Below are 19,294 nucleotides of genomic sequence, written 5' to 3'. Positions count from 1 at the left end.
AACCCGCCGGTTCAGGTCCGCGTTCGAATTTTAATTTGGTTTTCGGTTCGGATTCGGGTTTTTAAAAATCCGACCTGTTGGCATCTCTAAGTCGAACCGCAGTCCGAGAGAGTATAATTTTATTCTAATATTTTATTAGATTTGGATCCTAAATATTCGGATTTAGATTGGTGATCACATGGGGATAAGATTTTAATGTGTCTATGACCAGGTAATTATTAATTAATGATCTAGTACCTTGGATTTGGCTAGGATTAGGAGCCAAATTAAATAATTAGATTGTGAAAAGGACATTAGAGGCTTGTTTAAAAAAAAAAAAATTGTAAGCAGACATTTATTGTGTAGTTTTTTTTTTTTTTTCAAAATTTTCCATTAAGAAGAGCTTAAACAGGGACTTAGTTAAGGAATTAAAAACCGGCGATTTAGATTTTTTAATAATTACTGCTCAAGAAATAACACTAAGTATAATTCGATTTTAGATTTTGAATTATATTTTATCCAAAAATATAGACAATTTGTAGACAAAAAGATATCAGAGTATGAGGTTTTGAATTTAAATTCTAATTGTGTTGTCTCAAATTTAATTCTGTAACATGTTATCCTGTAAAAAAAAAAAAAAATTAATACATAAACAATATAACAACGTTGTTATCCTAAGAATTTATATAATAAAAATAGCTCCTATTTCGCTTCAAAATATGTCCTTGTTTTTTTTTTTTTTTTTTTTAAACTTCAAATANTTTTTTTTTTTTTTTGGTAAACTTCAAATACCGTTCTTGTAGTTTCACACTTTCTCACTTTAGTAGCATATAGTTTAAAGTGTATCAAATTAGTATACTGTGATTTCATTTTTATCTTTTCGTCAGTTTTTTCGTTAACATTTCGTTAAATTATATACAAAAAATTTTAAATATCCATCTAGGTTTATCGAATATTCACTTTAATATTTTTTAGTTTTAACTTTGTCACTAATTTAACGAAAAAAATTAGTGAAATCAATAATAAAAAGTTAAAAATGAAACTACACGGTACTAAATTGATACACTTTAAATCACAGGATACTAAAGTGAGAAAGTGTGAAATCACGGGGTGATATTTGAAGTTTTTCTTCTTTTTTTTTTTTTCCTTCATATCATAGAAAAATTTTCATGCAAAGTTTTTCTTTTTTTTTTCCTCTTGTTTCTTATAATTGGTTAAAAATTTGCTGTGATTTTTCGCTTGTTAAATGATAAATAATTAACACAAAACAAATGGAGATTAATTCTTAAGCATGAATTGTTGGATCCTAATCAGAGTTACATTTCCACTTCTCTTGTAACAACAGGTTTTATTTATATTTTAAAATTTAAAATTTGTGTTCATTTCAAAAAAACATTATTTGATTATATGATAAAAAATTTTAAATTATAAAACTGCGGGGATAGCTCAGTTGGGAGAGCGTCAGACTGAAGATCTGAAGGTCGCGTGTTCGATCCACGCTCACCGCATGTGAATTTTTTTAAAATTTTAAAATTTTTTAAAATTTGTAAATTATTTAATGTGAATGGGGGTAAATGGATATCCGAAATTGTGCCCGAGACCGAACCGGGCGGGTTTTACCGATATTAAATAGGTATGATTTTTGTTATGAATATAAAAGAAAAAAATAAAAGTTCAACAGATTTTGATTATCGTATGGGTTTATCGCACCCGATCTGAGTCTGAACTCGACCTCAAACCTAAACTCGAATTAGTTTTAAATTATAAGAAATTTGAGTATAATATTATTTTGACTGCTTTCGGGATCGAGTTTTCGGGTTTGGATTTTGGGTTCAGATTCGAATTTAGATTACGATAGTTTGGTTCGGATTTTTAAAAACTCGCACCGAGAGATCTTTCCAACCTAATAAATTGTTTTATTTTTTAAATATTTTCTTTGTTTAACATATAACCACTTATTAAAGTCACAAAATCTTTTTAAATACCTTTTTTCAAAAAAAAATTATTTTGAGACCAATTTTAACTGATTAATTAACAGGATAATAATAATGTTATTTCACTGATATTGGGACTTGATGCAGGGTTGATTTACTCAAAAGAAACTCAAAGGAGAGAAAAAAAAAAAGAACATGGGGTGTTTTCGCAATTTAGCAAATTAACTGCAAATTAAACAAAGAACAAATTACCACAAAATGGCAGAGATTTTACTAGCTTGATTTTTTTTTTTTTAATGTGAAACATTAATAATATGATTTACAGAATTTTCCTGCTAAAATTTTGAATTTGCAAGGAGAGAAAAATAGGAGACAAAAACTCTTTTTTAACATTGTAAACCTATAACAATTTTACATCTGAGCTCTCTTTCCAACAATGAGCTCCTGATATAAAAATATACAACACTGATGTACTAAAAAGGAGTAGTAAAACAACCTATAATAATTCTATAAATACTGGGGATTAAAAAAAAAAAAAATTAGCCCCCTCCATTCATAACACAGATATACTTTTTGTAACCTATACAAAAGGAGAAAAATACAAACTTACAACTATGTTGCGCATGCATAATTGCGAAAATGAGAGAACATATCTGAGGTTTGAGGAGTTTTTATCTTGCGAATAATGCCTCGAAACCAGGTGATTCCCATTTCTATGCTCTCCTTGGAGAGCCGTATGGGCTTTGGACTTTTAGTTGCGACATTTCGAGCCAGGGATCGGCGACAACGTTACGCGTTTTCATGGGGTAGAGCGAGTAATTGACGGGGCTGTAGCTGATTGCTCCCGCCGAATACGCTGGATGAGGGGGGGACGGAAGGCAACTCCGGTTCGACTGCTTGAACTGCCGTAGCGGGCTCGAGCAAGGGGATACGGGTAGAGACATATTCATTCTCGCGCCGGTTGGGTCACTGTAAGAAATTATTGTTTGTTAGTCGAGTACTTCCGTTGTCCCGTTGTCGTAGGAAAAAGGAGATTGAGTAAGACAATAAGTAAAGCTTCTGCTCTACTCGAACACCACTTTTGCAGGAGCTCCTGGTGAGCCGAAGCGGCCTTTAAGTTAGAGAAAGAATCGATTTGATAAAATGCAGGATGAGGTTCTGGTACCTAGAATACTTGTAAGATGAAGGAAATGCAGAAGGAAATCCGGCAACATCTATCGTCCTCACGTCTCTTTCGCGTAAAGGAGTAATACTTCTCTTGGTGGAGAACCCCGTAACCGCCTGCAACTGTATCAGCGGCAAACGTAAGAAAATACATAGAGACTTGCGAACCATATTAAAGGTTTTCAAGCAACGAATCATACTAAAATTATTCAGATTTAGATAGCTTAAAAGAAAATTCAGCTAGCTAAAATAAGTGAATAATAATAAACAGCCGGAACATGAATGGATACGCAATGCAGTCTGGTAGAAGGAATGAGATTGCAGCTAAATATTAGTGCTTACCGTAGAGTCATCAACTCTAGTGTACTAGAAACATCTAATAGAATAAGATAAGAAGCTTCCTACTTTCTCCTAGTCCAATTTACACCATCGATCTCTTTTGCAGTAGAAGTTACTTCACGAAAATGAGCGTAATTTGACACTCATATTAGATACAGGAACAAGAATGTCTCCTTTTAGGATAAACCATGCATTCTATTTCAATAAGGAACAAACTTCTTCCGGGCCACAGAGAACTTCATAGGCATTTCTATAATCACTGAAATGATGTCCCAAAGATGATTCTCACACAGTACATGACTACACATGCATCACAACTTGATCCAGACCATCAGACTCATCTTGTGCCATTATCTATCAAAATCTGGAAACATCTAGATAACTCAACCTTATGCCTTCCATAAGCTCTTGATAGCTCTAAAGGTTCGCCACCATTACGGTGAGCAGTAAATAATTATAGCAAATGAGTAACATGTCTGTGCATGGACAAAGCAATGGAAATTATGGAACCAAATGGGCAAGTGCACAAATGAGGTACTCCGGATGGCGAATTATGTGGCTTTAAGAAATAGTACCTTCATATAGCTTCCATCAAAGGAAGAAGGGGAAATATCCATTGTCCTGTTAACTTTTGCAGATTTTATTGCCGATTGGTCTCGAACAAAAGGGTGATCCATCAACTGAACAGCTGTTGGACGAGCTGCTGGATCCCGCTGCAAGCAAAGCTTGAGAAAATGCTTCCCTTCAGCTGAAATATGATCAGGGATTTCAGGTATATCTTTGCTATTTCCGATTTTGAATATCGCAGCTACCTGTGAAGTCCATGGTTCGCAAGAAAAATAATTCAATTTGGATTACATGGTAGCATTTGATAGCAGTAACCAAATTTTCTCTCTTTAGAGAGAATTCATTGGAAATCCACAGCATACCCCTTCATATTGACACCAAGGAGGTTTCGAGGTGGCCATCTCCAGAATTGTACAACCAAGGCTCCATATATCCACTGATAGATTGTATCCATTGCTATTCATGATAACCTATGGAGATTTAAAAATCCAAAGCAAAAAATCTTTTAATATTATATGAATGGAAAGAATAAGGTGCAGCAAATTCCATCAGAGACATCTAACCTCAGGTGCCATCCAGTACGGGCTTCCCTTGAAAGATCGTATTGAAGTGTAAGACGATATCTGTTTCAAGATAAGCAATTATTTAATTTTGTGAAAGGTGGAAGTAAACAAAGTTAGAAATGAACTTTCACGAAAAGATAGTTAGATATAGCAAGTTAGGGATAGTGAAAGGAAAAGGGGAGTGAAAAAAAGAAGAAGAAGACTATTTACAATAAGGCATTAGATGACTTTTGACTTGATTACCAGACCTAAAAATCAACAACTGCACTGTTTATCACTCTCTTTGGTATTTAACGGAGATGATGCTTTCTGATTATGCCTACACATTCATGGACATGTACAAATTAAATTTTCACGTCCTTTAAATATGAATACGTCAGTCATCTCATCTTATAAGAGAAGTAACAGCTAGATTATAGCTCTGATACGTGAAAGTACGTACATGCTTGGCCATTCCAAAGTCGGCAAGCTTGATTTCTCCATTAGGATCCACAAGTATATTTGCCCCTTTGATATCCCTGTTTCAGTACAGAAGCCATTTTCAGTCAGATAAAATTGGCAATATTCCTTCAAAATGGTATATCACTGAATATATTTGGTTGCCAAGTACCTATGAACAGTACTCCTCCCATGTAAGTACGCTAGCCCAGAAAGAATTTGAGCAGTATAGCTACGAATGACAGGTTCGGCGAAAGGACCATACTGTTGAAGTAATTTGTGAATTGAACCCCCGGAGACAAACTCGAGATAAACTGACAGTGTGTCATCAGCCTGTACATAAAGTTATGAATTAATTATTAGTTGTGGATATAACATACTAAGAGGAAAGTAAATTCTGGACTAGATGTCATTGAATAGCTTTTAAGACAGCAGAACACCCACTTAGATCTGATTTAGAAAGAGTTTTTTTTGTTTCCTCTCAAATTAGAGCTATTTCCGATTGCAGTGCAAGCGTTATATATTATTATTTTAGAACTCAGTGAAGAGATAAATGTGTTAGAGTCAAAAAAAAAAAAAAAAAATCTGCTAATTCCTTCGTACAACAGCTCTTTCAATTCTCCTTAAAATAAACTCAGAAACACACCGAAAACAGACATATACTGAGACATACACATAATACCCAATTTTATAGTGTAAATGGGGTTGGACGGAAGCATATGCAGTGTCCAACATAATGGTTAAACTATATTGCATGTAGATAAGAAGATGCTAGTGCTAGATCTCTTTAATGCAAAATTCGTTTTGCTAGCTACAAAATTATCTTCTTTCAACTGATTTTCCAGAAGTTCTCGTGTTTCCTTTTTACTTTCTTGTGACTATGATTTATCATCATAAATTTCAGTTGGTAGGTATATCACCTCTCAGTTCCAATTTCATACTACTCGTGGAAATATTTACATGCATAAATTGCAGTAGGCTAGGAAAGTAACATAGGATATTATGGAGAAGAACCAACAATCGACTGCAAAATTTATAGAGTAACAAATTAGTAAGAGATTTAAAGTTACCAGTTCACTGCCATAGTACTGCACGATGTTTGGGTGGGACAGCTGACTGAGCAAAGATATTTCCTGCCCACATGAGACTGAATGTCAATTCAATAGTTTACTAAGGTAAAATATTCATTATGCATAGAGAAGCACATATAGCCCTGTGAAATAAGTAGCAATTCATAGCTAGCAGTAGCCATGCCGATGGATAAATGAACACACCTGGCTTAGTTGCTTGAGGCTTTCTTTTGAATTTGAATCATCAGAGATAACTTTGACCTCTTTAATTGCACACATATGCCCACTCTCGCTGCAGTGTTGTAAATACATGGGTAAGTCCTAGAGACATATTATTCTCCTAAGTAGACAAAAGTTTAGATCTCAACATTACTCAAAATATATCACTTTGTTATGTCTAGATGATTTGGAAAGAGATTGAATTACCTGTTGAATCCGAGGTAAACATGGCCAAATGTTCCGCTACCTAATAACTTTCCTTTCTTCCACCTCGACTGAAGGGAGCTTGAACAAGAGCTCGAAGGAGAGCTCGGAGGAAGCGGTAGGGGATGAGGCGGGCTCCGCATACCATCCTGCCTCCTAGTTGGTGAGTCCATTGGGCTCAGACTGAATGCTTTTGAATTCCCAAGAGACGTAGGAAGTGTATAAGCTCTTGAGCCAGTGGAAGTGCTGGTAGTTTTTGTATTGTACAGTATCTCTGTAGAAGTTCGTCCACGCGAATATGCCGCCCCGCTCATAGGAGGGTCATAACCATTTAAATGAAAGTCTTTTCGCGGCGACAAAGAGATATTGGAGCATCTAGGCCGGTCTTCTGACACATGATGATGTCTCGATGTATCGAAAGCCGCATTTCTTGCCCTCGGAAAGCTGATGGGTTCGGGATATCTGAAAATTTCAACAATGAAATAACAGGAATTAAACGAAGAACACTACATTTGACTACTACGTCTGCATGTTGACAGATATTATATAACAATAATTGGCACTACTTGAACAACAACGCATTTTGTAAATGAAAATGTATTTACCATACCTGAACTATAGAATAGTTCGAAATAGGTACCTGAAATTTTAGAAGTTATGTTACAGCATTTTAAAATAGGTATCAGAAGTTCGAAAGTTCTGGTTCTCCCACCTAAACTTACAAAAATTGTAACAATTTTTGATAAATACCCCCGTTAAGTAAAATTCCATTAAAAATGTTAGGTAATCAAAACTCCTAAAGTTTAGCTACCCAGTTCATAAATTAGTCAAAACCTTTTAAAGTTTCAGATACCCTTTTCAGTAAGCCCTGTACATTTTCACCAATTTTTTATGTTCATGTGTGTAATTGTCAAATAATTTCTGTGTTATATTGATTTAGCGATTTTCCATCTAAGAGTAAAGCAGGGTTCAATCATGCAATGGATTACAAAATACTGGGACTTGAACTAGGACAATAGAATTTTAGTGCGATCAACAGCAGGAGTAAGAAGAAGTAACACAAAGGCATAGAAATCCCTTAAAAGACCAATAAAAATCTTATTTTTGGAGAAAGAAACTATTCAAACCACTTAATTAAAAAAAACAAAAAAAATCCAATTGAACACCAACCTACCACATAACGTATGAATCATCAAAAGACACCAAAATAACAGCCCGATTAATCCGTGAGGATCATGAGAACCTCAACCCCTCACCAATCAACAAAATTCCCCCTAAAATCCAGTATGTTGTTTGCAATTTCACAGAAACCCTAGAAACTAATCACAAATTAATCTCATCAGCTATATATATATATATATAAACAACAACAACAACAACACGAATCACACGTCAATCCGAAAATAAACCAATCGATCGAAAGAGAAAAAGCCCCAAATACCTATAGATCCCGAGATCGGGGGTATCATCCGAGGACCCCGAGGAGCTGATGCTTGAAGCCGAAGCCGAAGCCGAGCCCGAGCCCGACGCGGACCCCCCGCCGCCGCCGCCGCCGCCGCCGCCGTGCTCGTGGTGCGCGGCGGCCGGGAGCGGCGAGGAGACGGACGCGGGGCGGGGGAGCGGGTGCGCCTGCGTCGGCCGCTGCTCGCACCCTCCGCTGAAGCTCCGCGGCGGCTCCCGTCCCCTCCTATTCCGCCCCGCCACGGCCTCGTCGAAGCTCTTCGCCTTCCCCTTCCCCTTCCCCTTCTCCCCCTCCCCCTCCCCCGCCCCCGCCGGAGACGACGGCTCCGCCGCCGCCGCCGCCTTGGTTTTCGCCCTCGACTTTCCCTTCCACCACGCGGGCATGTTTCCGAGTGAGGTATCTTCGTGGAAAGAAAGAGAGAGAGAGATTTGGGGTTTTTTTTAAAAAAAGAAAAAGAAAAAGGAGAGAGAGAGAGAGAGAGAGAGTTTTTAGGTTAGAGATAGAGAAAGAGAGAGAGAGAGAGAGAGAGAGAGAGAGAGAGAGGATGTGATGACAGTAGTAAAGGCAGCAGTGGGTGAGGGACAGCTCAGCAAATTGGCCGGCGGGGGTGGGGTTGTTTTTCTTGTGGGCAGGCGGGCAGCAGTGATGGGATTAATAAGCCTATACAAGAAGAGAAGACTGACTCTCGCAACAGACAGACAGACGACCCCCTTCTCCTTCTCCTTCTCCTTCTCCTCCTTCCCCCTCCCTTCCCACTCCCCCCGACTCTTGTCCTCTTCTTCCACCGCAGCAGACTCGAATAGAATCGAATCGAATAGAATAGAATAGAGAGAATTTTTTAAGAGAGAGAGCAGACCACCTCCTGGGTCCCACCAACATCCATCCACCACTTACTTTCTTCCCTCCACCATGCTCTCTATTTTGCCATGAGGAAAAAAAAAGTTTACTGTATCATATTTGTATCTCATCATTAGTAACAAATCAATCGTATTTCTCTTCTTCAGAGATTTAGGGCGACAAACCAGCTCCTATTTGGCTCGAAATGATTTCAAGATCGAATAGCTCGTTTAGTAGACCAGTGGAACATGAGTTGAATTTTTTCTGCTCGTTTAATAAACAAGTCAAACACGAGCTGGGGTCGACTCGCTCATGTTAGGTTCAATAATAACTCGAATACATATATTTTATATGTATATAATTTATTTAATTTATATTTATATATATAGATAAATAATTATATATGTAATATATATATTTTTTTTATTATTTAATTTTTAGTAAAAAAAAAATATAAATGCAAGCTCAATTATAAAAAGACTTATTCATATGTAAAGTTTCAACCATTCGATCAAGTTTTAATGGGTAAGATTTTATAAATTTATTTTTTATAGATATCCAATCTAATTCATTTAACTTATTATTCGTTGGCCAGCTCGTTGGTCAACTTGTGCTCGGCTCGTTTATTAATAAGTTGAACATAAGTTAAATTTTTCGACTCGATATTTTAACGAGTCAATTTGTGCACGAGCCGACCCTAACTCGCATGTGCTCGGCTCGTTGACATCCCTAAAGAGAATAGTACAATAAAAAGATTATACTACTCTATTAGCTGGGAATATTATGTCAATAATATGACTGGTACATTCTAGAATTTATTGGAGACTCTCATCTGTTACGTTTTAGATTTGTCTCTATCGAACAGTTTATTAAACATTTTTTAATATCAAATTTAAGGATATTAATTTTTAGATAATAATAAAAGTGACATATGGCAATCAAATTTTTCCTCACGTGTTCCCGTAAAAAGGGCACGAATTTTTTGGGTCACTGGAAATTTTACCATTTGTAGCAGAATATGTCTGATACTTTTATTTTTCTTTCTAGAAATTCAATAAATCCTAAATTCTGACCTTATAGGGAGAACAAAAGATATATATTTTTTAATTTACTAAGCCCCTAAGTAGCATCTAACACATCTCATGCTATTTTCTTATTATTATTATTATTATTATTATTTTATTATATTGTATTATTATTCTTTTATTATGGAGATGATTTTCTCACAAAATAATGATTTAATACTGAAAGAAAGATCGAATCACTCGTTTAATAAACGAGTCGAACACGAGCTAGGGTCAACTCGCTCGTGTTCAGCTCAATAACAGCTCGAATACAAGTGTGTATATATATATAATTGGTTTTTAACTTAACCTAAATATAAAGCCCAACTTAATTAGAAAAGAAACATTTATATGTAAAATTTCAACTATTAGATCAAAGTAAAATCGGTAAGATCTCATAAATTTATTTTTTATACATATTCTTTATAATTCTTTTAATTTGGTGTTTTGCTCGTTAATAAACGAGCAGAACACGAGCTGAATTTTTCGACTTGATATTTTAACAAACCAGCTCGTATTCAGCTCGAGCCGGTCTCAGCTCGCTCGTGTTCGGCTTGTTGACACCGTAGTTGGCACAACAATTCTTTTGTTTTTTAATCCGTAAGCATGTTTAAAGGTTCAAACCATAAAAACTAACATTAGTAATGTTAAAAGAACTAAACTTGCACATTTTGTACCCAAGCTATGAAATGGGTGACGCTTTAGTTCTCAAAAATTAATCGACTAGTTATTAACGCCCTGCTAATGAAAAACTAATATCGTTTAATCAATCACAATACTAAATCCTACATCACTCACTTCCACATCCACATTAACTCATAGAACTTAACAGCAACAATTCTAAAAATTAGAGCTAATAATAATTATTATAATAATAAATTAAACAAAAGTTTTTTATTAGCTAGGGTGATTTTTGGGGTGGCGTGGGATTAGGAGTGAGCGAGGGTGATGACGTGGCAAATGTGAGAATCTTCCTCGATATGAGAGACAAAGCTCGTTGTGTCGGTATCAGAGCGGGTTGAGATGGAAAAGAGAGAGTGTCGGTATCAGAGCGGATTGGGAGGAGATAGAGAGATAGGGGGGATTAGGGGATGGATGCGTGGAAGAGAGGTGGCTATTGCTATCTCATGTCATGCGTGTTTATTATTTCATTATTTTTTTAACTTGTCTTTTGCACGTTTATTAAATAAAAAGTATATTTATTTTTGATAAAAATTTACAAACTATAAGTTTATTAGGGACCGTTTGGTTAAATGTAATTATAAATGCAATATATATAGTTAAAAATACATGCAGTTGAAAATACAACAGTTATAAATACATGTATCATATTTGATTAGATGTAATAGAAAGCGCTGTAACTATAAATAATTTGTTTGGTTATATGCAGTTGATAAATAACTTTTAAAATTTTATTATTTTATATATATGATGATAAGATTACTTTCGATGTAAAAATATATATTTTTTTGTTTAAAAAATATTTAAAGAGACAAGGTTATCTTTTGTGTAAAGTTACTCTTCTCAATTGCTGCAGTATTATAAGTAACGAGACGATAATAATTAAAATGTCACTGTACTTCCGCGTGAGCAACACGTCAATATTTACCCAATAAAATTAGATCGCGGAACTTGCTTCCAATTAGTCATAAAATTTGAGCCAAAAATTATAGCAAATTAAAATTTGAGTACTAAAGTGTCACGCGCCTCATAGTTTCAAAACCGAGAAGTGCATCTTAACCCATTTTATGAATTAATTTTAACTTGTTATATGATAATTTTTTATTGTAAAATATTCTTATTCTTATCTATCTTTTTATCTTCCTCTCTTCTGCATGTCTCATAACTATTTTAGGAAAAGGTCTTCTGTGTCGCAATTACATCGTACCATCTATGACTCCTAGGTACAATAATTTTTTTTGGGCGAAACTTCAAATACCTGCCTTGTGGTTTCGCACTTTTTTTTTCCTTTAGTATCCTATGGTTTCAAGTGTATCAAGTTAATACCCTGTGGTTTCGCACTTTCTCACTTTAGTACCCTGTGGTTTAATATTTCGTTAAATTATATACCCCGAAATAGATAATAAAAAGAGAAAATTAAAACCACAAAATACTAACTTGATACAAAAATGAAACCACAGGGTACTAATATAATACACTTGAAACCGCAGGGTACTAAAGTGAGAAAGTGCGAAATCATAGGGTACTAACTTGATATACATTTTAAACCACAGAATACAAAAATGAGAAAGTGTGAAACCACGGGAAGGATATTTGAAGTTTCCTCTTTTTTTTGTAGTTATGATGAGATGGGTGACCTGAGGAGCATAATTCCGCTGATTGGGTGAGTGATGATGTGGTGCCACTTTCAAACTATTTTTTTTTCTATTTTTGTTGAAAATAATAATCCAAACTTAATTAAAATATAGTTAGATATAAGTTTAAATCTTTTATTTGATTATGATTAGAATTTGTAGTTATTCAAAGTAAAAGTTAGATTTATCATCTGTTATGAGTTGATAGCTATATATATAGTTAGGCATGGGTTAATTAGAAGAATAAGCCACAGTAAACATAACTGCATGGATGTTGTCCATAATATAATTAATTACCTTTTACTTTGAATAACTACAAATTCTAATCATAATCAAATAAAAGATTTAAACTTATATCTAACTATATTTTAATTAAGTTTGGATTATTATTTTCANAGCCACAGTAAACATAACTGCATGGATGTTGTCCATAATATAATTAATTACCTTTTATTAATAAAATATTAGTTTAGTTATTTTCTAACTCCTCCAATATTTCTTTTTCATATTATTTTGTTCTATTTTAGATATTGGGTTATATAATAGGTATCAGCACAAATAGTATCGATTCCAACAATTGCTACCAGAGTAAATCATACTTCCAACAATTGCTACCAGAGTAAATCATACTTCCAACAATTTTAGCGATAATAAGAGAGTGAGAAGAGTGAATCGTGAAACAATAATATAGAAAAATACAGATAATCAATAAAGTAAAGAATTGTTACCAAACAAATAAAACAAGATGGAGTATATTTTAAAGGGAAAACTTCAAATACCCTGCATGTGGTTTCGCACTTTTTTTTTTTAGTACCCTATGGTTTAAAGTATATCAAGTTACTACCCCCTGGTTTTGTACTTTTTCACTTTAGTACCCTGTGGTTTAACGTGTATCAAGTTAGTACCCTGTGGTTACGCACTTTCTCACTTTAGTACCCTATGGTTTCGCACTTTCTCACTTTAGTATCCTGTGGTTTAAAAATCACAGGGTACTAACTTGATACAAAAATAAAACCACAGAGTACTAATTTGATACACTTTAAACCACAGGATATTAAAGTGAGAAAGTGCGAAATCACATGAGGGGTTTTTGAGGTTTTCTCTATTTTAAAAGTTTTTTTATTAAAGCAAGCAACATATTTGGGGCACATGGGTTGACTCTTTTATTAGAGATGGAATGTATTGGGATGTTTACCTAAAACCAAATGCTTAGCTTGAATGGGACTTTAGTAAGCCACCTATGCTTGCTTATTTTAATTACCACTTCAAATTTGCTTCCTAAGAAAGCTACATCTTCTTCCCCCCTTTTGGGATAAATGTATAATTAAACACATCCTAAACTTCTAGATCTTCGTCAAATTATTTTCTGAATTTTTCATTTTTTTATATTTGGACTCTGTAAACTTTATCGACAAGTAAGCTTGAATCAATCTTCAATTTTTTTCCCTTAAAGAAGCATCAAAATAGAAAAGTTGGTTCAATGTGTTTCGCATGCAGCTTCGTAAAATCACGTCCCGAAAGTTTGTTGAGAATAAATATTTAATTAGAAGTTCTGATTGCTTATGCAAAAACTTTTTGAAATTCAGAACGTGTTTGTAACTCTTTTTTTCTATTTTTTGCAAATGAAAAAAATAAAGTATTATGATTAAAAAATAAGATGAATTCATCTTCAATTTTTTTACGCTTTTTTAAGAAAATTTTAATTGTCGAGAAGACATTTATTAAAAATAAACGCTCAACCACATAAATTATTAGGTTAAAATTTTTTTAAAAAAAATTTAATCATTATTAAGATAAAAAGTTGAGATGGTCATATGTTAAAATTCTAAAAGTTGAGATGGTGCATTTTTGAAAATTTACCCGTGATTGATGTGACGTCACTCGCTTCGCAACCACATTATATGATTGTGGTCATGGATGACGTCATGCATAGCGTCATACGCTACACCACAAATATGCCCTTAACATAAGCAAAACGACAGGTGTTAATTAATTGGATTAATTGCATACAGGTCCCCGCAAATATAACAAATTACAAATATATCCCTATAAAATTTAACTTTCATATGTTATTCTTACAAAAGTTCTAATATTTTCAAATATGTTCCTCTGGTTTGCTACTATTAGAGAACCATTAGAAAACTGTTTATATTTATAATTTGCCATCACAAATATGTCCCTCAAAAGGTTATAACAGTATAATATAAGAGGGATAAAAATATTAAAAATTAATCCGGATAAAATATTTAACCTATGGTTAATTAAAATTTTCTAATGCATTCTAACGGCATGGACATATCTGAATACATTAGAACTTTTGTAAGGATAACTTATAAAAGTTTAACTTTATAAGAATATATCTGTAATTCATCATGTTTGCGGAGACTTGTACGCAATTAACCCATTAATTAATTAATAACCCCTGTAACTTTTTACATTTTATGAAATAAAAATTCAAATTTAAAGCATTAACTTATAACTAATTATTAAATTTAATAAATTTTTAGGCTAAAATATAGAATTTTTTTTTTGTAAATATTCTTTCTTTTTTTTTTTACTTTTAAAAATCTACATTTTACTATTTAAAATTTCAAGTTTATGCATTTAATCTCTCTCCGCCAGGACTCAGTGACTATTTCGTTCGTTTCTTATAATTTATACTGAAAATATTTTTAAAAATGACACAAATATATTATTGTTTATTTATATAGAACATGTAATGGCAATTTGATAATTTTGCCTTTTTTATTAACGTCGTAATTTTTTATTTTTTTTTAAATTTTAAGGAGATAATATATATATATTTTTTTAAGTTGGAAAAAAAAAAACAGGACAAATATTTATAAGAAAGTTTTCCGTATTTTAGTCAAATTTTTATACTCGGCAAAGTATTTAAATAGAAAAAATAAAATAGAGGGTCTCTGTGTATGTTTATATATAATTAGGCTCAAGTTTTAGAAGTTCCAAGGACAACTTTTTTTTTTTTTTTTTTGAGAGAGAAAGGTGGCATGCTACTCGCTTCGTTTATTTTATTTAGAAATAAACTTAGCTGGAAATGTGAATCAATTAGGATTCGAACTTGGGCCTCAAATACCAACCACCAAACCCTTTTGTCATTTGCGCTAGGAACAATCGGTAACGATAACCTTTTTGATAACAAAATTTGTCGTATTAATATCAGATGCGTCTCATATACACTACTCTTTATAAGATAAAGAGTCTCATAAACAATAAATAAAAGGCGCAATTGCTTATATACGCCTAAAAAATTATCGACATTCTGATTTATCTCTTTTACGTTTCAAGTTATTTCAAATATATTCCTAGAGTTAAATTCTGTTAGTGACCTATTAGCAATAGTCGTTATTTCTGTGAAATTACTATTTTTCCCTTTCTAGTAAGCTTTTCTACTATTACCAATTTTTCTTATTTGTCTTTAACAGAAGGGGCGAAAAAAGTATTTTGATTTCGCCATTTTCACATATACTCTTTTATGAGCACCAACTTTTCTTATTTACCCTTAAAGTTAAATATAAAAGAGATATTTTATTTTATTTTTTTAACTCTGATAGATATTTAATTCATGTTTAATCCGAGATAACTAAATGGAGATTTTTGAATAACGATGGAATATATATGAGGGTATATTGAAAATTTTTTAAAAAAGAATAAATTAGATATTTCTGAAATTTTAAGGAATATATAGATAATTATCCCAAGATAAAATGTATATTTATTTTGTTTCCTCTTTTGATATTTATGGCTTGTTGCCCTCTCTTCTGAAATTAGGCAAACATATATAGAACTATTTACCTATCTAGCCTCTTTACAAAAAAATATTCCCTATCTAGCCTTCTTTTGAAAAATATTCCGCATTTAGCCTCATTTTCAAAGATTAAAGAAAAAAAGAGAAATTAATACCTTTAATATATATTAAAGGGTTAAGTGGGGGAGATTACCTTTTTCTCTCTCCTTTCCCGAGATCCCTTCTCACTCCCTAATTTTTGTATATAATTTATCTCATATCAATTTATTTCAAAATAGAAAATTTTCACATGGCGCAGCAACCAATTCTAATCTTTTTATATTTTGATGAAAATATTATGCATGGTTCGGAAGGAGTTGATTATAATGATCTTGATCCAAAAACTATTTGAATTTCTCGTATTTTAGGTTTTAATACATTAAAACATGAAATTTATAGGCCGAATGGGATCAAGATTATTTTGATATAAAAATTAATGGGAGAGGAGAGAGAAAAAGATAATCTCCTTCACTTAACCCCTTAATATATATTAAAGAAATTAATTTCTCTTTTTTTCTCTAATCTTTGAAAATAAGGCTAGATGGGGAATATTTTTCAAAAGGAGGCTAGATAGGAAATATTTTTTTGTAAAGAGGCTAGATAGTTAAATAGTTCACATATATATAACCACACAAAAAAGTGATACTCTTTTTTTCTTTTTTTTTTTTTTAATCCTTTTGAGAATAAAATGGGTAGGGGAGAAGAACACATAAAGTCATCCACAAGAAAAGAATGGGGAAACAACTAGTACCACTCATTAGCTCATATATATATATATATAGAGAGAGAGAGAGAGAGAGAGAGAGAGAGTACATCTCCCGTGCTTTCGAAAGTACGGAGGTCACCGTGCTTGTAAGTTGTTTTCGATTATAGGACATCCGATTCGACGATCGGCTCCGTTAGGCATAATCTACGCTATTGAAACTATCTAGAAACCAAATTTTATAATTTTTCGACATCATTTACCAAGCGATCACGGGGTCTCAAAAATGACTATTTTAACGGCCGATGTGGCACGTTTTTAAATTCAACGGTGTAGAAGTTTCCAAATTATATAAAATTTTTATAGAAAATTCTACTTAAAATTAAGAGTAAGAACAATACTTCCGATTTGAAATTTGAGTCTTTTATCACAGTTTTTTATGAGATTTTTATTTTCAGCCGTTCATTTTAAGGCTACTCGTTCAGTAGGCAAACAAAGTCAAAAAATTATGAAATTTGGTTTCTAGATAGTTCCAATAGCGTAGATCATATTTAACGGAACCGATCGCCGAATTGAAAGTTCCATCACCGAAAATAACTTACAAGCAAGGAGGCCTCCGTACTTTCGAAAGCATAGGAGTCTAGCTCTATATATATATATATATATATATATATATAATCATTATACACAACAATAATGACAATGTGAGTAGGAATGGAGTAAAAATTTCACATGATTCTCCAGCCTCATGTGGTGCTTTCCTCTCTTCTTTTCATATGATTCCTATGCATCAGCAAATTTGTTTGAAATGTACTTGTAGCCATTTATAGGGATCAAATCCTGCATCTGGACACTATTTTGATTGCGCGCTCATCATTCCTAGTGCGGTGGCAAAAAAATTTAATGATTGATATTCGAGATTTTAAATTCCAAGCTTAAAGACCTCAGATACCAACTTTCTCTTTAAAAAAGACACTACTCTCTCTCTCTCTCTCTCTCTCGCGCGCGCGCGCGCGCATACATACCAACACACACATAACTTCGAAAACCAGTGCACGCATTTTAACAATTAAGAGATTCGACTAAGTATTGGGTAAATTTCAAATACCGTCTTTGTGGTTTCGCAATTTCTCATTTAAGTGCCATGTGGTTTAAAGTGTATCAAATTAGTATCCTACGGTTTTATTTTTATCTTTTCGTCAGTTTTTCTGTTAATATTTTGTTAAATTATATACAAAAAAACTTCAGATACATCATCTAGATTTATCGAATATTTACTTTAATACCCTCTAGTTTTAATTTTTTTCATTGATTTAATGAAAAAAATTAGTGGAATTGATAATAAAAAATAAAAATAAAACCACGTGACACTAAATTGATATACTTTAAACCGCAGGGTACTAAAGTGAGAAAGTGTGAAACCACAGAAATGGTATTTGAAGTTTTTTCCTAAGTATTTTATGTTGGCACATGGGGTCTTAAGTTCGAAACTCAATTGCTTTATATTTCTATCTGAGATCATTTCAAAAAAATAAAAAAATATATAAAATATAAAATAATTAACTTTTATATTTAAAATTTAAAATATTAATTATGAAATTTTTAGACAACTGCGTTAGATATGGGTGAATGGAATGATGATACAACCAAATCCATTGTAGGTACAACCTTTTTATAAATTTAATGCCTTAATGGGATGTGTGGTGGGTGACCTGTCTCATGTGGTGTCATCAAAGGACACAATCACACACATTCACATATGCCTAATCCTTTTTTTTTTTCTTTTATTTATTTTTTTCAATTGTACTAATTTTGTTTTCACTCGAAGCAGAATTCAAATTCAAATTGTATACCCAAGCACAGAATATATATTAATTAGTTATCAGTAACTTTAAACAGTAGTATAAATTATTGATTTAAAGAGACTAGCATCGTACCCCGTGGCAAGAAGTCGGAATGGATCGAGTCTGTTCGAAATAGCATTAGGCTAATTAAGTCGAGTCATAATTGAAACCGATAGACGCTGTGTTTGTATCTTTAACAATCGAACACAGAAATGTCAATTTTTTTTATTTTTTATTTCTGCTGTTTTTAGGACCAGCAAGTAGCAACTGCCTAAATAATATTGTCGTCTCATCATTATTTATATGTATGGTTTGATTGCAAAACTTTACATGCACAAATAAAGATATAGCTAAGATGATCTTGTTAGGGATAATTACCTATATACCCCTTAAAACTTCGAAAATATCTTATTTATTTATTTATTTTTTTTTCTTTCTAATATACTCCTCATACGTTCCTCCGTTATTCTAAAATACCCTTAGGGTGCATTTGGTTCGCATTATGAAAGATTACTAGGAATAAAAGATATCCGAGAATCTTATTCGTATTTATCCTATTACTAAGAATGTGGAATTCCTATGTTTGGTTCGCACGGTAATATTAATTAGTCATGTTATTTAATATTACAAAAAATATACAATTAATTAAGAGATTAAAGCTGATATAAAAAGAAAGATAAAAAAATTAATACGAGAGAGAGAGAGATTGAATATGAGAGAGAAGAAAAAAAGATTTTTCTACAACTTTGAAAACCATTGTAATAGATTTTAATTCATTTATTTATTT

General features: G+C 32.9%; 1 protein-coding gene and 1 non-coding gene across 2 annotated transcripts; one reads left to right on the top strand and one right to left on the bottom strand.

The window, feature by feature from the left end:
- Nucleotides 1,415-1,487, top strand: TRNAF-GAA. The gene has a single exon. It is a non-coding gene; the product is annotated as a tRNA-Phe (tRNA).
- Nucleotides 2,280-8,670, bottom strand: LOC109726583 (mitogen-activated protein kinase kinase kinase 3-like). The gene is made up of 12 exons (XM_020256255.1): nucleotides 8,410-8,670; nucleotides 7,919-8,366; nucleotides 6,481-6,939; nucleotides 6,259-6,346; nucleotides 6,055-6,117; nucleotides 5,157-5,317; nucleotides 4,989-5,064; nucleotides 4,547-4,606; nucleotides 4,346-4,453; nucleotides 3,992-4,228; nucleotides 3,079-3,200; nucleotides 2,280-2,882 (listed from the first exon to the last, which is right to left on the bottom strand). The coding sequence occupies exons 2-12, from the start codon at nucleotides 8,320-8,322 to the stop codon at nucleotides 2,627-2,629; spliced, it is 2,034 nt and encodes a 677-aa protein (XP_020111844.1). The 5' UTR covers nucleotides 8,323-8,366; nucleotides 8,410-8,670; the 3' UTR covers nucleotides 2,280-2,626.

The sequence above is a fragment of the Ananas comosus genome, linkage group 21, assembly GCF_001540865.1.
Source record: "Ananas comosus cultivar F153 linkage group 21, ASM154086v1, whole genome shotgun sequence".
Classification (NCBI taxonomy): domain Eukaryota; kingdom Viridiplantae; phylum Streptophyta; class Magnoliopsida; order Poales; family Bromeliaceae; genus Ananas; species Ananas comosus.
The sequence above is the reverse complement of the archived record's forward strand: the minus strand, read 5'-3'. Positions and strand labels throughout refer to the sequence as shown.